Source organism: Echinops telfairi, unplaced genomic scaffold (genome assembly GCF_000313985.2).
Source record: "Echinops telfairi isolate 266 unplaced genomic scaffold, ASM31398v2 ScPeMD7_7439;HRSCAF=8477, whole genome shotgun sequence".
Lineage (NCBI taxonomy): Eukaryota > Metazoa > Chordata > Mammalia > Afrosoricida > Tenrecidae > Echinops > Echinops telfairi.
In genome coordinates, this window is record NW_022111339.1 from 60,152 (window position 1) to 78,368 (window position 18,217).

At 43.7% G+C, this 18,217-nt stretch overlaps 1 protein-coding gene across 1 annotated transcript in view; it reads left to right on the top strand.

Annotated features, from left to right (window-relative positions):
* Positions 1 to 18,217, top strand: part of PHACTR1 (phosphatase and actin regulator 1) — a 609,657-nt gene that overhangs the window by 28,236 nt on the left and 563,204 nt on the right. The window contains exon 3 of the mRNA XM_045298679.1: positions 6,926 to 7,072. Coding sequence (XP_045154614.1) covers positions 6,926 to 7,072 — 147 coding nt within the window. The remainder of the gene's footprint in view (positions 1 to 6,925; positions 7,073 to 18,217) is intronic.

An 18,217-nucleotide genomic window follows, 5' to 3' on the forward strand; every position in this document is an offset into this window, starting at 1 on the left:
GGGGGCGGGAATCCATGAGCCAATGGGGAAAATAATCAATGAAATAAAAACCTAGGTTTCAAATTAAGAAAAAAAGATGAACCTCTAGTAAGACTGACAAAGAGAAGAAGGAAGACAGAGATGACCAATATCAAGAAAGAGACTGAGGCTGGGGCTGCAGAGCTGACTCCATGAAGTAGATGAAAAGGGACAGCACACACGTTAAAAAATTATATTATTAGGGGCTCATACAACTCATCCTAATCCATATATATATCAACTGTGTCAAGCACATTTGTACGTTCATTGCCCTCATCATTCTCAAAATATTGGTGCAATCGGTTAGTGTGTTCAGCTGTTAACCAAAAGGTTGGTGGTTCGAACCCACCCAGGGACGAGCATAGTTTTTATAAGAGCGAGGTGCTCCCTAGTGGTGTCTCTACTCGCTCACTCCTGTAAGCACACGCTTTTATGCTCATATGGTCAATAATTTAGAAGAAATAAATTACATGTACTCGAAACACAAAACAAAATAAATAACACTAATCAGAGAGTAAAGCAAGCAAGGCAAGAACTGGGAAAATTATTTTTAATATACCTAAATATCTTCTTGTTATGGATTGAGTTGTGTTCCCACAAATACATGTTATAAATCTCAATCCTTATACCTATAGATGCAATTCCCATTTGGGAGGAAGGTTTTCTTTGTGAAGTTAATGATAGTATATCAGTGTATGGCATGTCTTAAACCAATTCTGAGATATAAAAAGAGGCAATTAGGTTCAGAGGAGAAAGCACAGGAGAAGATGACATGCCACAGGAAATTCATCAGGGAGCTACGGAAAAGAAGCTGAAAAGAAATGCGGCCCTTCCTGGAGAGAAAGAAAGCCTTCCCCTGGAGACAGCCTTCTGAGTGGGGACATCTAGATTCCCAAAGTTGGAGAACATAAAAAGTTCTGCTTCTTAACGATACACCCTTGTCACATGTTGGGTAGAGTAGCTCTGTGCAACACGGGAGAGTGTGGGGTTGGTCTAGCAAATAAGTGTGGAAGTGGTTGTGACATTAAGAAGTGGGCAGAGACTGGAGATCCCCTTGCAGAGGGGTCTCAGGGAGGAGATGAGCCAGTCAGGGTGCGATGTAACAATGATGAGAAATACAACCTTCCTCTAGTTCCTAAAGGTTTCCTCCCCGCTCCCACTACCATGACTCGAATTCTATCTTGCAAGACTGGCTGGACCAGAGGAGGTACACTGGTACAGATGGGAACTGAAAATACAGGGAATCCAGGACGGATGAGCCCTATAGGACCAGTGGTGTGAGTGGCAAAACAGGGAGGGTAAAGGGAGAATGGGTAGACAAGAGGGAACCGATTACATGGAACTGTGTGTGACCTCCTCCCTGGGGAACAGACAACCGAATAGTGGATGAAGGGAGAAGTCAGACAGGGCAAGATATGACAAAATACCCATTTATAAACTATCAAGGGCTCATGCGGGAGGGGGGAGCGGGGAGGGAGGGGAAAAATGAGGACCTAATGTCGGGGGTTTAAATGGAGAGAAAATGTTTTGAGAAACGATGTACAAATGCGCTTTACACAATTGATGTGTGTATGGATTGGGATAACAGTTGTATGCGCCCCTAATAAAATGTTAAAAACAAAACAAAACAATAACAACAGAAAAAAAAAAAAAAAGAAGTGGGCAGAGACTGGAGGAGTTTTAAGATCCATGACAATAAAATGAAGAATGCAGGAAGCGTCAAAATAACACTGAAGGAGCACGCAGAGTCACACAACCAAAAAGAACTGGTTGACTGTGATTATACAATAGATGATATGTTGTATTTTAATGGTTTATTTTAATGAGTAGACATTTTAATCTTAATGGGAGTAAATATAGCAATCTATTATTTGATGGTTAGTGCTTTTTAATATCTGATTTAAAAAAGCATTGCCTTCCTTGTGGTCATTAAATTTATCCTATGGGGGGGAAAATTGTTTTCTGGAAGCCATTAGTTTTACCTTTCAAATGTAGGTCCATTTGGAATTTATTTTTGAGTATGACGTGAAGTAGGTATCAAGGCTTATTTTGTTCCATATATGGATTAACCAAGTGACTCAAAATAATGTATTAAAAAGGCCATCTTCATTCACTGAAGATCTGAGTACAATGGGAAAATACAGTGAAGGATTCAGATGGTGCCTGGCTATGAAAAAGAACTGCCTCTGGGGCACAAAGGCTTGTCTTAAAACAAGTATCCACCCCAGGAAGGTGTCAGCTAGTCTGTTCAGAAGAAAGCACAGCACCTTAAGTGATTTCCAGGAACTTTTAACCACAGCCATCATCGGAAGAAAGAATACATTGAAGTCTGAATTATGAGAACTAGGTTTGTGGAAGGCTACAATACAAACCTAAATACATTTTTAGTCTCAACACAGATTCAGTCTCCATTGAGTTCTTTCTAACAGTTGACCAGTAATGTAAAAAGCCCTCAGCCAGAGTTTGTTTGAAAATGGATTACCAACACCCCTGAGTCAGACCTGAGAGAGGGCGCCTCACTTTTAGGTGTTTGTTGGGTTTTCCCTGTGTGGAGATTGAGGTATTAGGGCCGAATAGTCATAACTTATATTCTTTATAAGTCAGAAGTCATGTTGAGAAGAGGCATGCCAAGGGAAAAATATTATATTTGGAAGTTGCTTGGATCACAGTTAAATTAAATCCTTCGGGCCATAAAGCCACAACCAGACATGCATCCCCACAAACAATCACATGGGTGTTTTACATAAAGGAAACTCTAATAGAAGTGAATAGGATCCCAAGGATATACAATCACATGCAATCAGCTGGGAGGATGGATACCACTCAGTTTCCTAAATATTACTGGTTATGAATCAAAGGAACAATTATTTTCTTCGATTATGAGATAAAATATGTCCTGAGTATTTATGGAAAGATGTAGAGAAACAAGAGTAAATGCAAATAACTATAGAGTTTGAAGTTAGGTAAGGCCTTTATGGTCATGCGATGCCTTGAGTTTTATATCTGAGATGACCGGGCCGTACTAGTAGGGTGATTTTCCAATGTCACCTTGTGGTAGTGCTGAAAGCAGAAGCATCGCCCTGATTCCCACCACCAGGGCACTAGGTCAGGATGAGAGAATTGGGGTTGAGTCTATGATGGAATTGTGAAAAAGAACCAATTAAGGATGTGGGGGAAAATGAAGCACAAATCAAAGAGGATGGAGGGGAGGCAATGACGAAGAAAATAAGTTGTTTAGGAGGCAAAAAACAGATTCCTATAAAAAAGGAAATGTGAAAGAAGCCGAGAACATAAACATGAATGTGGTATTTTTATGACACTTTGGACAAGGGTATCTCTATCGCGTACCATTTTAGTATTAAAGCAGTCTCAATGAAATAATATGGCATGGCATTTAAACCCCTATAAAGAAAGGTAAGCTTAAGGAGATAGAAAGATCCTAATCCTCTAAAAGGATTAGAATAAGAAACGGAATACGAAACAGAAATCCAAGGATGTGCTTGTTTCCATCAAGAAGTATTAATATTTAAAATCAAAGGGACATAGGGAAAATTAATACCAGGTATTTCTTCAAATGACTCTATCCTTTTTTTCTGGAGACATGACTGATGAAGTAAAGTAGAAGGGAAAAAAGAATTCTAAACAATTTCAACAATCCAGTAGCTCTGCAGCATTTCAGAGGGAGACACGGTTTATACAATGTGCAGAATCATTTCCTTTCCTTTCCTTTCTTTCGCACTTCCTTAAGAGCCTGACCCTAAGCCCCTGAGGCATAGTCCTGATACTGGTTTACAGGTCAGTTAGTCATCCCAAAAGCCTTCACCTTCATGGTCCAGGGGATGAGCCAAATAACCCTGCTGTCGCCCTTGAAATAGCAGCATCCATTTTTAATTTGCATTTTCAAAAGATAAATGGAACATGAAAATGAGATCAATAAGAAACCTTAACTTATAATGCAATTAGTCAATAGTGAGAGAGAGAGATGGGGAGAGGGGGGACTGGTGGCACTGTGAGGTAAGCATCAAGCTCTTAACCACCAGATTAGGTGTTCAAACCCACCAGCCACTCCAAGGAGAAAGAAGAGGCTTCTGCTTCCAAAACGATTTACAGCCTCAGACCCTTACTGCTCTAAGTCAGACATGAATTGATAACAATGGAGATTAGATAGATAGATAGATAGATAGATAGATAGATAGATAGATAGATATACACAGAGACACATATGTACATATCTATGTCCATTACTATTGGTAACTCAATATACTGCTTAAAGGATTTTAAATAATATGTACAAATTTGGTGCTCCACTTAACTACCTATTAGTATGGAACCCTCATTGATTCCCTTTTCCTCCTCTCCCCTCTCCTTTTCTTCCTTACATCCTTTTTTTTTTTTTTAATCGATTGAAGCATTTACTGTGTATGAAGTTCATGCCAGGGTGCTCTGGTGGCAGAGTGAGTTGAGCGCTGGGCTGTGAAGCAGATGATCGGCAGCCCCAAAACCATTAGCCACGCCAAGGGAGAAAGACGAGGCTTTCAGCTACCAAAAGAGTCGCCGTCTCAGAAGCCCACGGGGCCAGTTCTACCCTGTCCTTTAGGCTTGCTATGCGTCAGAATTGATTCCAGGGCAGTGAGTTTGACTGGGTTCCTGCCATAGACTAGTGAGCCAGTTAACTCAGACTGCTGAGAACGATCATGGAACATTTATAGGGAAGAAATGATAGTGTGGCACTTGAGCAAGGATGCAGTTGCAGACATGAGGCAGACTTGTTGGGACAAGACTAAGAAGACTAAAGGTCAATAAGGGAGCTACGTTTGGGGAGACAAAGGGAAGTCAGGTTTTGGAGGACCTTGAATAGCAAAATAAAAATCAAAACAAAACTCTGCCAGCAGTCTTTCTGAGATGGTCAACAGGAAAGGCTCATCTTTCTGCCACATAGCAGCGAACTGTCAACCTGGAGTTAGCAGCCAGATGCCTCACCCACAATGCCACCAGGGTTCCCTGAATGCTGAGATAGGGAGGACCAAATTACCATGCAGAGAGGGGTCTAATAATCACAAGTGAAGAGGCTAGGGGGCAGGTAGGAGAGCAAAAGGGCCCAACCATTGCCACTGAGTCTATTCTATGGGGTCCGTTCCAACTCACGGCGACTGCCCGTGTTACCGCACAGGACTGGACCACAGGGTCTGTGTGGTGGGATCATTTTGCCTGTAGGCTTTAGGGAAGCAGAGCCCGAAGTTTTTACTTTACCAACCAATAGGTTAGTAGTAGAGCAAAAATGAGAAAAACAGATGACTGAGTATTTCAACAGGGCCAAGAAAGAACGGCCTGTAACCATTTTGAAGTTCACCATTTAACCACTACAACCACTTTGGGTGAGCGGCAGGGATAGAAACCAGTGGTGGGTATAGAAAGAGGCGATTGGTAATGGAAAAGGGGGGGCCTGTTGGGCCAGGAGTTAAACAGAAAGAGAAGGAAACGATGTGGCAGAGCTGCAGCAGGCAGCAAGGCCACAGGCAGGCATGTTTCTCTTAAGATGAGCAGCTACTATGCCTGTGTGAAGAGAGAGACCAGAGCAGAGTGAAGATTCCAGGACGGGCCTGTGCAAGAAGCAAGTTAGGATCAGAAGCTGAAGTACAGGGGGACGCCTGACGGCACAGGGGCAGACTCCCTCCTCTGAGACTGAACTCGGCTTTGAGGCATGGAGCAAACCCAGGTGAGATTGCTCTGTGTACTCCAGGTGGACTTTTATGAGCTAGAATCGTGGCAACATCAGACCACGCTGAGAGCGAGGGATCGAAGCTGTGGAAAAGGCAAACATGAGAGAGGGCAGCCCATCAATAAAATCATCAAACCCTTCTGCTTCCCTCCCGGGTAGCTTCCTAGGTCATCAGTCCGATTGGATGGGAGGGTTGGGGGTCACCGTGCAAGTGTTCAAAGAAAATGTAGCGTTCCTTTGATCTTCCCTTTTCCCTGGAAAGAGGAAATGATCAGGCAGGGTTGTGGACACTAGGAGTTTAATCCAAAGACTTTTTTTCTTTTTTGTATAATAGTAACCATAATAGAGACCATTGGAGGCTAATGAATGGGTATTGACGTAGAGATAAAGACATCCTAGAGGTGAATGATTATGAGAGGGGGGACTCAGCCATCCGCATATACCTAGTGTACAAGTTCAAATTGTCAACTCTCCTGCAGCCACGCAATCTCTTCCTCTACCCTGCACCCACCTCTAGGGTGCAAGTCTCAGATCTGGTTCTATCGGTTTGATCTCCAGGCTAAGAAAGGAGAGGGCAGCAGAGCGCCCTTCCAAGGTCCCCTCCAAGACCGCCTAGCCCGGGATTTCCCCTGGGTATAATAACTCTGCAGGGAAACCCCAAGCTGGGGTATTTCCCTGGTCTAGAATCTTGTGGGTTGAAGAGCCCTTGGTGTGCACTTGAAGAGCAGAGTCAGTGCGTTTGGCGGGAGAGGGCTCAGTGCTGACTGGGCATTTTTTGCATTGGCCTATCTGCGGAGAGCTCAAAACTAGGGCTGCTAGCAGGCCGGCCGGCGGGGAGTCAGCCAGAAGCTCTGACCCCCTGGCCCTGGGCTGGGAGAGGAGTTAGGGGAAGTCCCGGGTGCAAGCCAGGGATAGCCCTGATCTCTGCTCCAGTCCACAAATCCTTAACGGGTTTTCTTTCTCTCCCTTCACCCTTTTCTCTCCTTTGCGCTCTTTCTTTCTCTCTCTCCCTCTTTTTCCCCCTTTTTTCCTCTCTTTCCCCTCCCTCCCTGTCCCTTTTCCCTTCCTCTCCCAACTCCCTCTCCCCTCCCCCTTTCCTGGTGTGTGAGCCTCTTCCTCTCCCCTCCTCCCCCCTGTTCCGTTCCTCCTCTCTCCCTCTCTGGCTGCCTCGCTTTCTCCCTCTCTCAGCTCGCCGGGCGACCCTGCTCCTGCCTCCCACATTAATGGCGGCATCTTCGGAGGATGATATAGACCGGCGGCCCATCCGAAGAGTACGCTCCAAGAGCGACACGCCGTACCTCGCGGAGGCCAGGATCTCCTTCAACCTGGGAGCAGGTAAGGACATGCTGTCCGCCTCCCCCTCTGTCTCCACCCAGCTTACTCCCCTCCTCCCAGACCGGCTCACCCCGTGGACCTCCTGGGGTTCCCCTTCCCGCCCCCCTGTCCCCACCCAGCTGGGCGCAGGGGCGCTCCCACTGGCTCCCTTTGTGTCGCCGGTATCAGAAGGGTGTGTGTGACTGTGTGTAAGAGAGAGACGCAGAGGTGGGGGAGGGTAGTGCGTGGAGCCCCACATCCGCCCAGGAGTCACACGCGTGGCCTTTCCCCTTCCTGGAGAGAAGAGAGTGTTGTCCATGGTCGCGATGATCCTCAGGGAAGGCCCCAGAGGGGTCAGGCTGGGGCTACGCCAGGCTGGTGCAGGAGAGGCTGGCGGCGAGGATCCTTCGGTGGTTTGCTGGCTGGGCTACTACAGGGTGGAACTTGTTGGTGACATGCAGACACTGGTGATTGTGACAGGTTGGTGGTCCTGCTGTGGTGTTGGCGTGAAGAGAGGGGCCAGGATTGACTCCTTGGGACCAGAACGTTTATCTTGCACCAAGCAGCTGGAAAGCCACCCTCTCATAATAATAGCATGGGCTGCCAGACACATGGCATATGATTTGGTGGTGTCCCCGAAGCTGGTCCTCCAAGGGACTCCAGTGGATTGAAGAGAAAATAATAACTGAGGCGAAAGAGGGTAGGTGGGACGGAGGGAGGGAAGGGGAAAGAGAGGGATAAAAGGAGCAAAAGGGCAATGTAAAAACAGATGGGGTCAAAGTCAAAATCACTCCCCTTGAGTCTGCTCAAGCTCAGAGTGACCTGATGGAAGCACTGAGAGTATGCCCTGGCTGCTCCCGACTCACAGCAACCTTCATGTCCACGCCCACCCCATCCACTTCCCTGGAGAGGAAGTTGCTCCCCAATAGCTTCACATGGCTACTTTCTCCCAGAGCTATTAAGCTTCAACGGTGGCTTGCACTCCGTCTTTTTTTCAGACGTCCATCATATTCTAGGAACTCTCATGCAAAGGGAGCAAGGGCATTTCCTTGAAGGAAGGCCTGCTTTCAAAATAAGTGTACAAGGCAATGGTGGCTTTTTCTTTCGGTAAGCAACTCTTGAGATCAAACAGAATCAAAAGACAATGTGTATGTGTGTGCGAAACCTCAAATGATGGGTGTTTGATGGCCCATGGAGGAATTTGGAAAAAATGGAAAACTATGCACAGAGAAAAAGATGTATTGACTAAGCAAGCCAGTATCTTGATGGTGAGGGAATGGCCCCAGAATCTACCACAATTGTATGGTTTTTCTCATCTTGATGATTTGGGAGTTCAGATCCTACAGACCCTACCTCTCCTGAAGGTTTACCTCTGGCTTTGGGACCTCGGGGAGGGGGACTTCCTTGGGAAGGCCTTGGCACTTTGTGTGGTACGCTGTAGTATTCTGTGCTGCCCCCGTTGGAGCTGTGAAGCTTCTCTTTTTACGCTCAGGGTTCACCATATGGTTGTGAGAGGTCTTCTAAAGGGCTGGGAAGAGTTTGATTTAGGATGAAGATTGTTCTCCCCATCCAGTGGTTTCAGGATTTATTCCCTTGACTCCTTTGCTACTGAGCTTGAGTATTTTCCAGTTGTGTGTATATTACCACCAAGCATCGGGGGCAGAAAGAGTAAGTAAGAGTTGGGTGCCTTCTGTTAGTCCTTGACAGTAGAATAAAGCACTTCAAAGGTGGTACAAGGTCCAGCTATTAGGAAGTAAGGCTGAGCTATTTGCCATTGAAATTAAACCCAGTGACTTACAATCTTTTACTTTTGGTTAAATGGCTCTAGAGGCCCACTTAAAGATGGGCCGACGTAGGAGTGCATTCCTTTTCATCTGGAAATAAGTAAGCATGACTTTCTTCAGTCCCTTCTGGAAGTACACCTAACCGCAAACTGGTAAGAAAGATACCCAAAGAGAAAAAAAGGGATGATGTGGAGGGTGCTGGAAAGGAGGAGGGAAGGCTGGTCCCTGCAGGCGTGGTACTGCGGTAGAGGAGCTGTCCTCCCTCGGTGGTGCTGAAGCCAAGGACTGGGGTACACAGAGAGGTGCTTATAAACTGGACGGCTGAGGGAGGAGAGGCGCAGTTGCTGTATGTGGTGGAATCTCAGGGAAAATGCACAAGATCTGGCCACAGAAAACTTTTCTATCCCTGCCCACCTCCATTTGCCGCCTGTTTACTACGTGTCACGCCTACCGCTCCACTGCTCAAATTGGGCGCTCTTGCTCTAATTTTGCGCCACCGGCTGCTCACTCCTGGGGCTTTGTTTATTTTCCAGCTGGTTTCTGGTTGCTTTCCTGACAAAGTAAGATCTCCACGCAGATGTGTCTTTCCCCCGCGTTTAAAAGTAATTGTAACCCCTAGTTTAAAAGCAAACAGCCTTGTTTATCTCCTTGAGCAGTAAGTTGTAATTAAACTATTAGTGCCGTTATCAGCACTGCTCAACAGAGGCGACTCTACACTCCGGATAAATTACATAATTTGGGCGTAGAGAGAATTTTGTTTGTCTCTTAACAACAGTTGATAAACAATTAAACAAGGAAGCTGTCACCTGCCCTTTTTTTCTCTCTCATCCCTTCCCCCACCCCCACCCCACATAGTCATTGTTTATTCTTCTGCTTTGGAAAAGATGTACAGCTTCTGAGAGCCACGGGGGCAGTTCTACTCTGTCAGACAGTCACTATGAGTCAGATGGACTCTCTGACACTGAGTTTGGTCTCGAGTGTTTCGAGTAAATCAATTTATATATAGTCTACTCAGAGACTACACAGTTGCCACATAAAGTGGATGGGACATGGTGAATATGAATGAAATATTTAAGTATTCCTTCAACTACACTCTTACAATACAGTACTAAGCAATATTGTTTCAGAACGAACTCCATGCTCGGGTGAAGGATGTGTGTCTTAACCAATAACCCCAATCCATCCAAAGAATGACACATTTGTGGGTCTTTAGGAAATGTTGATTTCATGGTTCCTCCTAATGTGAGGTAACAAAGGACAAGAATTGAGTCATACGTTTTTCTAAAACTCTCTTTATAGATATTTGTTCTGTTCAGGCTTTATTGTGTTATGTGCATGTGAACAGATGCTTATTTGTTGAAGACAGTACAAATGCTAAACAAAATGAAGTTAGATATGTGCCACACCTCATTTTAAACACTGGACGAGAACTTGAGAATTTCTTGAGAGACTCCAAAGAGTGAAAAGGACATCTTGTAACAGAAGAGTGTCTTCACAGGATTAGTAGCAAGTGTTTCTAATTGTGTTCTCACTGAGTAATAAAGGTCACTGACATTGAGTTTCAAAGAATTCACCCTGCCTCATGCAGTCATTCACTCATGTCTATGCACCACAAACTTAGTTAGAAGAGGTGAAGAAGTGTAGCTCCTCTGGTAGGCATTTTCCTATATGCCCTTACAGTCATTCATATTTATATTCCCAGCATACAGAAAGTAATCTGACACATAGAAAGTGCTGAAACAGAAAGGTTTTTAGTATTTGTGCACTAATGTGTGTGAAAGTGTTCTGGGAAAGAAAAGATTTAGGCACATCTAAAAATGTCTGAAGGGAATGGCAAAAGGAAGAGAGCTAGTTATCCTGGTTGATTTAGGGTGTTTTCAAACACAAACCAATGTTGGACACCTGTGAAAAGATTGAGTACTTTTCTAATCAGAAAGAGACTTCCTTTGGTTAACATATCATAATGGCTTTTTCGGGGAGATTTCAAGCTAATATCTAGGCTAGCTCCACCATGCTCATCCTTTTTGGAAGACTGAGATCTATTTTGTTTCCTGATATCACAGGTCTCCTCTACACTTTAGCCCCAGAGGAGAATGGCAGCCAGAATTGACTTACCTTGACTACCTATAAGATGGATGGGACAGCCAGATTAATCCAGAGATCTCTTTGTGCTCTCTTAGAACTGAGAAGCAAGGCTTTCATCACTTAGTTAAGTGGTGCAAGTTCACAATTTAGAGGCGTTTCAGCAATGATAACCATCTTAGACAAAAGTGTGACTAATTGTTATGTGGAGCCAAAGTTGTTTTATCAATCTAAAGGTCTTGGCAAGCATCCTCCTTCATTCTCTCTTTGAAAAATGCCAATGTGTACCCCCACCCCCACTTTTCTTGCCTCTCTCTTTTTATATATAGCACACTTGAACCTTTCTTTCAAATGCCTTTCCTGTATTCAGTTGGTACAATCCAAATGGCTGTCCACATAACTGACCAGGAACCTCTGTGCTGGGCTCCCTGAGAATCTGTCCTACTTCTGTGCCATGGTTAATGCAAGTCAGCTTGATAAGCTGTATGCCATGCATAAGGGGGGAATAATGAGGACATTATCCAGATAATATAAATAATGTAAACAAATGACAGGAAGCTAAGAAACTAACTAATAATATGAGGAAATGAGAAGTTCTTTTTCATAAATGTTTAACTTGGCTGCTTAGCATGTCATTATTTAAACAACATTTATAAAGCATTTAGAAAATAGCTTTAATAAAAAAAATGTTTTGTAGAGTGATTAAAATTTCATAGTCTTCTTGGCCTAAGCGTTATTAAAAATTTGAACATCTAAACATTGTATTTACTATTATCTTGTGGTGAAATGGCAAATTGCTGATTTGGTTTCTCTTTATATGCACAAATAATAATTTAATTCCATGGAAGCCCCTGGAGGTGAATTTTATATGAAAAATACAAGAGCCAGAGGGACTGATTCTAATGTATTTATCCATAAGATCAGGGGCACATCAGCGAACCTTTCTAGGCTTTGATTCACTTATCTTTAAATGAGGGATCTATACTTAAACAATCTTTAAAGACCTAGCCAATCTTAAAAGTGTAAATAGCTGGTGCTTATTACCATGACTGGCATTTCTTGATACACGCAATCCCATTGATTTTATTTATATTCTTATTTATTGTTTAAAATATAAAGTTAGCATTCATTACAATGGAAGTAGTGGCACAAATGGTTAAGCACTGGACTACTAACTGTAAGGGTTGGTAGCTCAAATTCACCCAATGCTCATGGGAAAAAAAGGCCTGGCCATCTACTTCTGTAAAGACTAAGGCCAAGGGACCCCTACAGAGCAATGGGGTTGCCATGAGTGGGATTAGTTAAAATATCCCAGAATTAGGATGTATAGCATGATCGATGCTCAGTACATATTTGTTCTGAGATGCAATAAGATATTGGAGAACGGTGGACTAGGGGTCTGGGACTACCATACATTTACTATTTGAATGCTCTCAATCTTTCTTATGACATGTGCTAGTCTGTAGGTATGATTCTGGCTTTGGGGATGTGTGTTATTGAAATGTGCCCTATCACCAACTCCCAGTGTTGGTGTAAATAGTGTACAGTCCAGATTCACTTAAAAGTTTAATCTGTACAAATCAACAAGTCAAGTATTTCAGTCGGAAAAGCCATCCTAGACATGTATCATCTCCTTCTGTCAGCTGTGTTTTAAATTCTATCCATTGGTTAAATTATGGCCCTATCAATAGAATTACCTTAGGCCCCAGGCAGTTGAGTTATAAGGTTTTCTATGATAAAATTATAGACATAGATTATTATATCTCTAAGGTGAACCAGAGTCATGTGTAAACCATAGATTGTGGATGGATTGTGGGCTTGCCTTTAATTATAGCCCTAATCTAAGACCAATTAGTTCTTATGACATGGCCCTACTTCATCCTAGCCCTAATGAAGAAATCAGTGAGGATATCAATGTATAGCAAAGTGTGTTAAAGAAACCAGATGGTGCCCAGCTTTCAGAAATAGCTTCTGGGGCGTTTAAGTCTTGTCTTCAAAGAAGCAGTCATCTAAGTGAAGTGTCAACTAAGTCCACATTGGAAAAGCCACACCAACCTGTGTGATCCAAGAATGGTAAAGAATAAAATCCACATTGGAGGGAGGGAATAGTATCAGAGCTTTGATTATGAACATCTGATTTGCAGAAGACTAAGGATGACAGTGGACTGAGTCCCCTGTGACCATAGTTCAGGGATGTGAGCAGACTTGTTATCAAACAGAGAGAATGGTAGAGCCACATATGGCAGAGGTAGGTAGGTAGGTTACAATGTAACACTTTATCACCCGCTCTCCCTTTACACCCATTTTAAAGTGGTTTCAATTTTAATATTTTCTGATTTCTTTTCAATTGAGGTTTCTCTCGACCTTGGTTTGTCATTGATGGATGGTTTTGTTGGTTTGTTAAATTAGAGTAAGAAAAGTAAATAGCATTCCATTTCCCAATGGTCATTTGAAGCCTTGAAACCGATTCCCTTTAACAGAGAAGTGGGTAAAGAAGATGTATATTTCCCCTAGATATTTTTGTATTATGAGGAAAGCTGGACATGGATCCCGATGGAGTGTGTTTGTGTCATTGAGATGATTTCAACTAATAGCAAACCTGTATGATGGAGTTGAACTGCCCCCAGGGTTTACGAGGCTGCAGTCTTTACAGGAGCGGCTTGACAGTCTTTTCTCCTGACGTGGGTTCTAACCATCAAGCCAACAGCGTTTGGCAGTCATGCCTTTAAACACTGATCCATCCTTAGATGCAATGTACCCTTTTAAAATTTACAGCTATAACAATCCTAACCCCTAGGCAGGAACTGTAAAACTTGGTCATAAACTACAAAGGACATTTTCCTCTTAATCTTGACAGACACGGAAACTGACAGGAGTCAACAAACTGCTGGTCAGTATGCATGCACATGAAGGACGGCCTAGTCACAGAGGGCTGCTAAAGCAAAAATACCATAAATGGGCGGCTTTCACAAGCAGAGAATTATTTTCTCACAGTTGCCGAGGCTCGAAGCCTGAATTCAGGGTGCTGGGTGTCCGGGAAGACTTTCTTTCTGTTGGCTCTGGAGGAAAGCCCTGGTCTCTTCTGAGCCTCTGGTCCTGGGCAATGTTCATGTGGGTATGCCCCGTTCTGTCCCCACTTCTACTCAGCTCACCGGCGTAACCTCTTTTGTATCTCAAGAAAGACTGACTCAAGGCCCTCAAACACTATTTCTGCCTCATTAACATATAGACAGACTCATTCCTGAGTGGGGCTCCCACCAGGGGCTACAAATGGGGCTACAAAAGGGGGTGAGGCTTAAGGCTGAAGAGTGACATCTTTAGGTTAGGATGTGCAACATGTATTTTGGGGGGACACAATTCAATGTTTTTCACACATTGATGCATTTCCACACATACATTTTAATACTAAAGCAAACATGTCAAAGCGTTGTGGCTGGAGGTACTCTTTGATATATGTGAATTCAATTCATAGTAATTATTTACTGCACCTATGAAAGAATTAAGATTCAATTAACAGAGGATGGCTTGGAGAGATGACTTCTTCCCCGTTGACTTCATAAGATGGGAAAGAGGACCTAGATCTAGTTATGTAATACAAGCAAACATTGCTTGAAAGAACAATTGGTAAGTGAAACATTTTCTTCATCATATGGTACAAGAGCAATTTGAGCAGATTTAGCATCTCTTTTCATAGCCGGTTGCCTCCCTTTCCCACCCACCACCCATCCACTTTGGCAGTAGGTGCTAAAGTGAATGTGATTATGCAGGAGGAGGGGAGTGGTCAGGTTGACACATTAATTGCTTTAATTTTATGTCTTTGATTCGATGCTAAGTCAAATAAAATATGTTCAATAATCTATTAAGTCAATTTTATAGCTTCATTGAACGACAATTGTGCTTTGTGACTTTGTCATTGGTCACTGAAATAGTCTCTCCTACCTGAGCTCTGTTTGGAAGGTCAGCAGAAATAACAATATAATATTCTTTCACTCAACAAATATTATATGAGCACTTAACTATGTGCCAGATTAGATACTTGGGTGGCATTCATTTTCAAAATAAATGCTTACCCTAACACCTAAAAATAGTATGTGAACAATGCACAACATATAAATAAATGATGTAGTATGTCACTAATGGTTAAGACAGAACTGGATAAAGCAGGTGAAGGGGGTGAGGCTTAAGGCTGAAGAGTGACATCTTTCAGAGGAGTTGAGCCAAGTTCTTCCAGTGAAGTGGTCGAGTGAGCCTTGCTGAGTTGGGCAGACAGTCGGGGAGAGCTGGGGAAAAGCACTACAACAGGAATGGCCTGAGGTGCCCAAGGCCTGACAAAGAGTTCAGAGTGGAGGGAGAGGAATGAACGGCAGGAAGAGTGGCCGGAGAGCAGATGCAAGAAGTCACAGTGATCAGATCATACAAGATCTTGTAGACCGTTGCAAGAACGTTGACCGTCCTTAGCAAAATGCAGACTACAAGAGAGATTTCAGCGTGGGAGAAGCATGATCAGTGGGGGGTGCGGTGCTAGGTAGAGACCCTAGTGAAACAGGGCGGAAGCAGTGACAGTTACGGAAACCCAGAGAGCTGGTGCTGGCTCTCCAGCACAGGAGCACAAGATGGTGAGAAGTAGTCAGATTTTGGAAGGCATAGCCCAGTGGTTCTCAATCTGTGGGTCGCAGCCCCTTTGGCGGTCGAATGACCCTTTCACAGGGGTCGCCTAAGACCATCAGAAAACACGTCTTTCCAATGGTCTCAGGAACGGAGACACCCTCCTCTATCATCTCCAGGTGGGACCGCCCACATGCAGATCTGCTCATCTGGTGAGAAAGAAGCTATCTCAACCTTTGCACGGACATTGGCTTTTTGCACATACTGTCGCAAAATGTAGCAATGTCGTTTACTGTTGTTATCTTAACACTGTGACCCATGCTACACCATGCTTCAAGACCAAATTTAATTTATTTGTAATTAGAAATAAATATTTCACAATATATATTTCCATAATGTTTTGTGATTAATCACTATGCTTTAATTATGTTCAATTTGTAAAATGAAAATACAGCCTGCATATTAGATATTTACATGACAATTCATAACAGTAGCAAAATTACAGTGATGAAGTAGCAACGAAAATAATTTTATGGTTGGGGGGTCACCACACCATGGGGAACTGTGTGACGGTTGAGAGCCACTGGCATAGCCAATAAGGTTTTGTGATGGGTTTGACCTGGTTCTTCAGAAGAAGAGAGGAGCAAAGACTGATTTAAAGATTTGACCCGAGCAACCGGAGCATGGGTCCCCAAACTTACTTGGCCAACCACCCCCTTTTCAGGAAAACAATTACTCAGTGCCCTCCCTGGCAATTGAAAACTTTTGTTTTGCCCATAATACAGGATAAAGTCTAGGTCTCTGCTTTTGCAGCCACCTTGGGTCATCCAGGACCCCCTCCCCCAGGGGGTGGTTTTTCCACTTTGGGGAAGACTGAACTGCAAGGGTTGAAGGGCCCCTGACGAGGATGGGATCAGGAGTTCAAATACAAATATGTCAATTGCGACCTGCCTGTTAGACACTCAGATGGACTTAGCAAGTAGGCCGCTATACAAGTCCAGAGTTACAAAGAGCTCTGGCCCAGAAAGAGGCTTTTGGGTTGTCAGTGTATATAAAGCCATTCCTAAAAGGTGCTGTGTTAAGTGTTTTATCAGCATTTGTCCATTGATTTCTCACAACATCCCTATGACATTGGCATGATCACCCCTGTATTTATCCAGGAGGAAATTTACGTACAGAGAGATTAAATAAAAGGCAATCCAGATGAAAAAAATGCAAGGACTTAAATTTGCACCATGTTTTATATGACTAAAAACTGTGTTCTTAACTGTCACGATTAACTTCAAGAGAGCAAAGCTCTCAAAACATCCATGGAAATTTTAATGAGCTCTTAATTTCATTTTTCCACTAACATTCTGAAGCCCCATTTTTTGCTATGACGTCGGACTTTTGCAGGCAGCCTCATCTTTCTTCCCAGAGCGGTGGGTGGGTTTGAACTGTTGTGGTTAGCAGCCCAAGAGTAACCAACTATGCTACAAGGGCTCTCTGTGGCCTCCTGGAAATGGGAAGACAAACCTCTGGGACTTCCAACACTTCTCTGAGCTTGGGGGAGGTGTGGCATGGGGAAGGAGCCGGAGAAAGTAAAGAAAGCTACAGGGAAAAGAAGGATGCAGGGAAAGTGGAAGGGAGCTAGAACAGAGCCAATGTCTCCGTTTGAGTGTGCAAAAATATACACACAGCGTGAGTCCGTTTTTTAAAAAAATCACAGGATCTTTGCATTTGAACAGTGAACAAAAAGCATCTTCTCTTCATTGAATTATGCAAATAAGGGCCGTGTGATGGCTTCCGGGTTCTGATGTCCAAATCTGTGTCTTTTGCTTAGGTGCTGAATCATTGCTCTGCTCTTCCTTACCCTATATTGTGGGGCTAATGTGTCTGGCTAAATATGAAGGTGCTTTGCAAATGGTGAAGAGCTATACAAATGCAAGCCACAGGTATGGTCTGGGCAAACAGAACAGCTTGAAACACCAAGCTGTGGCCCAGATAAGGCTGGGACCCGAGGAATGGAAAGGTGAAAATTAGACTTACTCTTTCTAAAATGTTGCTTTTGTTGTGGCTAGCCACAAAGACTGATGTTGTGGAAGGGCTGGGTATGGCTTTTGCTGATGCGGAGGTTTAGGCTTCCCTGACAGCTGTCATCACTGGAGGAAGTGTGGTCTCCTTACAATAGCATCCATCTGTAAGCAACAGAAAGGTGCCCTGGCATAGTGGTTGATAGTTGGACCACTAACCACAAGATCAAAGTTCAAACCCACATCCATTCAATGGGAAGAAGATGAAGCTGTCTGTAAAGATATACAGCCTCAGCAACCACTCTGGGGAACGAAGAGTTACTAGGAGTTAGAATGAGCCCTGTGTTGACACTGCCCAATTGTTCTTATGTTTGAGTCTGTCATTACAGCCGCTGCGTCACCCCATCTTGCTGAAGGTTTTCCTCTTTTTTGCTGCCCCTCTCCTGGACCAAACACCACGTCCTTCTCCAGGGACTGGGGACTTGGGGTAGGGGATTTTGATACTTGATATGTGAAGTAGTCCTTGACTTTCACAGGTGCTGTGACTTGCAGACATTTTAAACTTCTCAGTAAGGTGCCAGCCTCATTTTGACTTTCCATGTGACAGTGGTCCTCAAGAACTTAGCTGTCTGGTGAAAGCAAAGAGCACTTGCACTTGCACTAGAACCACAGAACAATGCCAC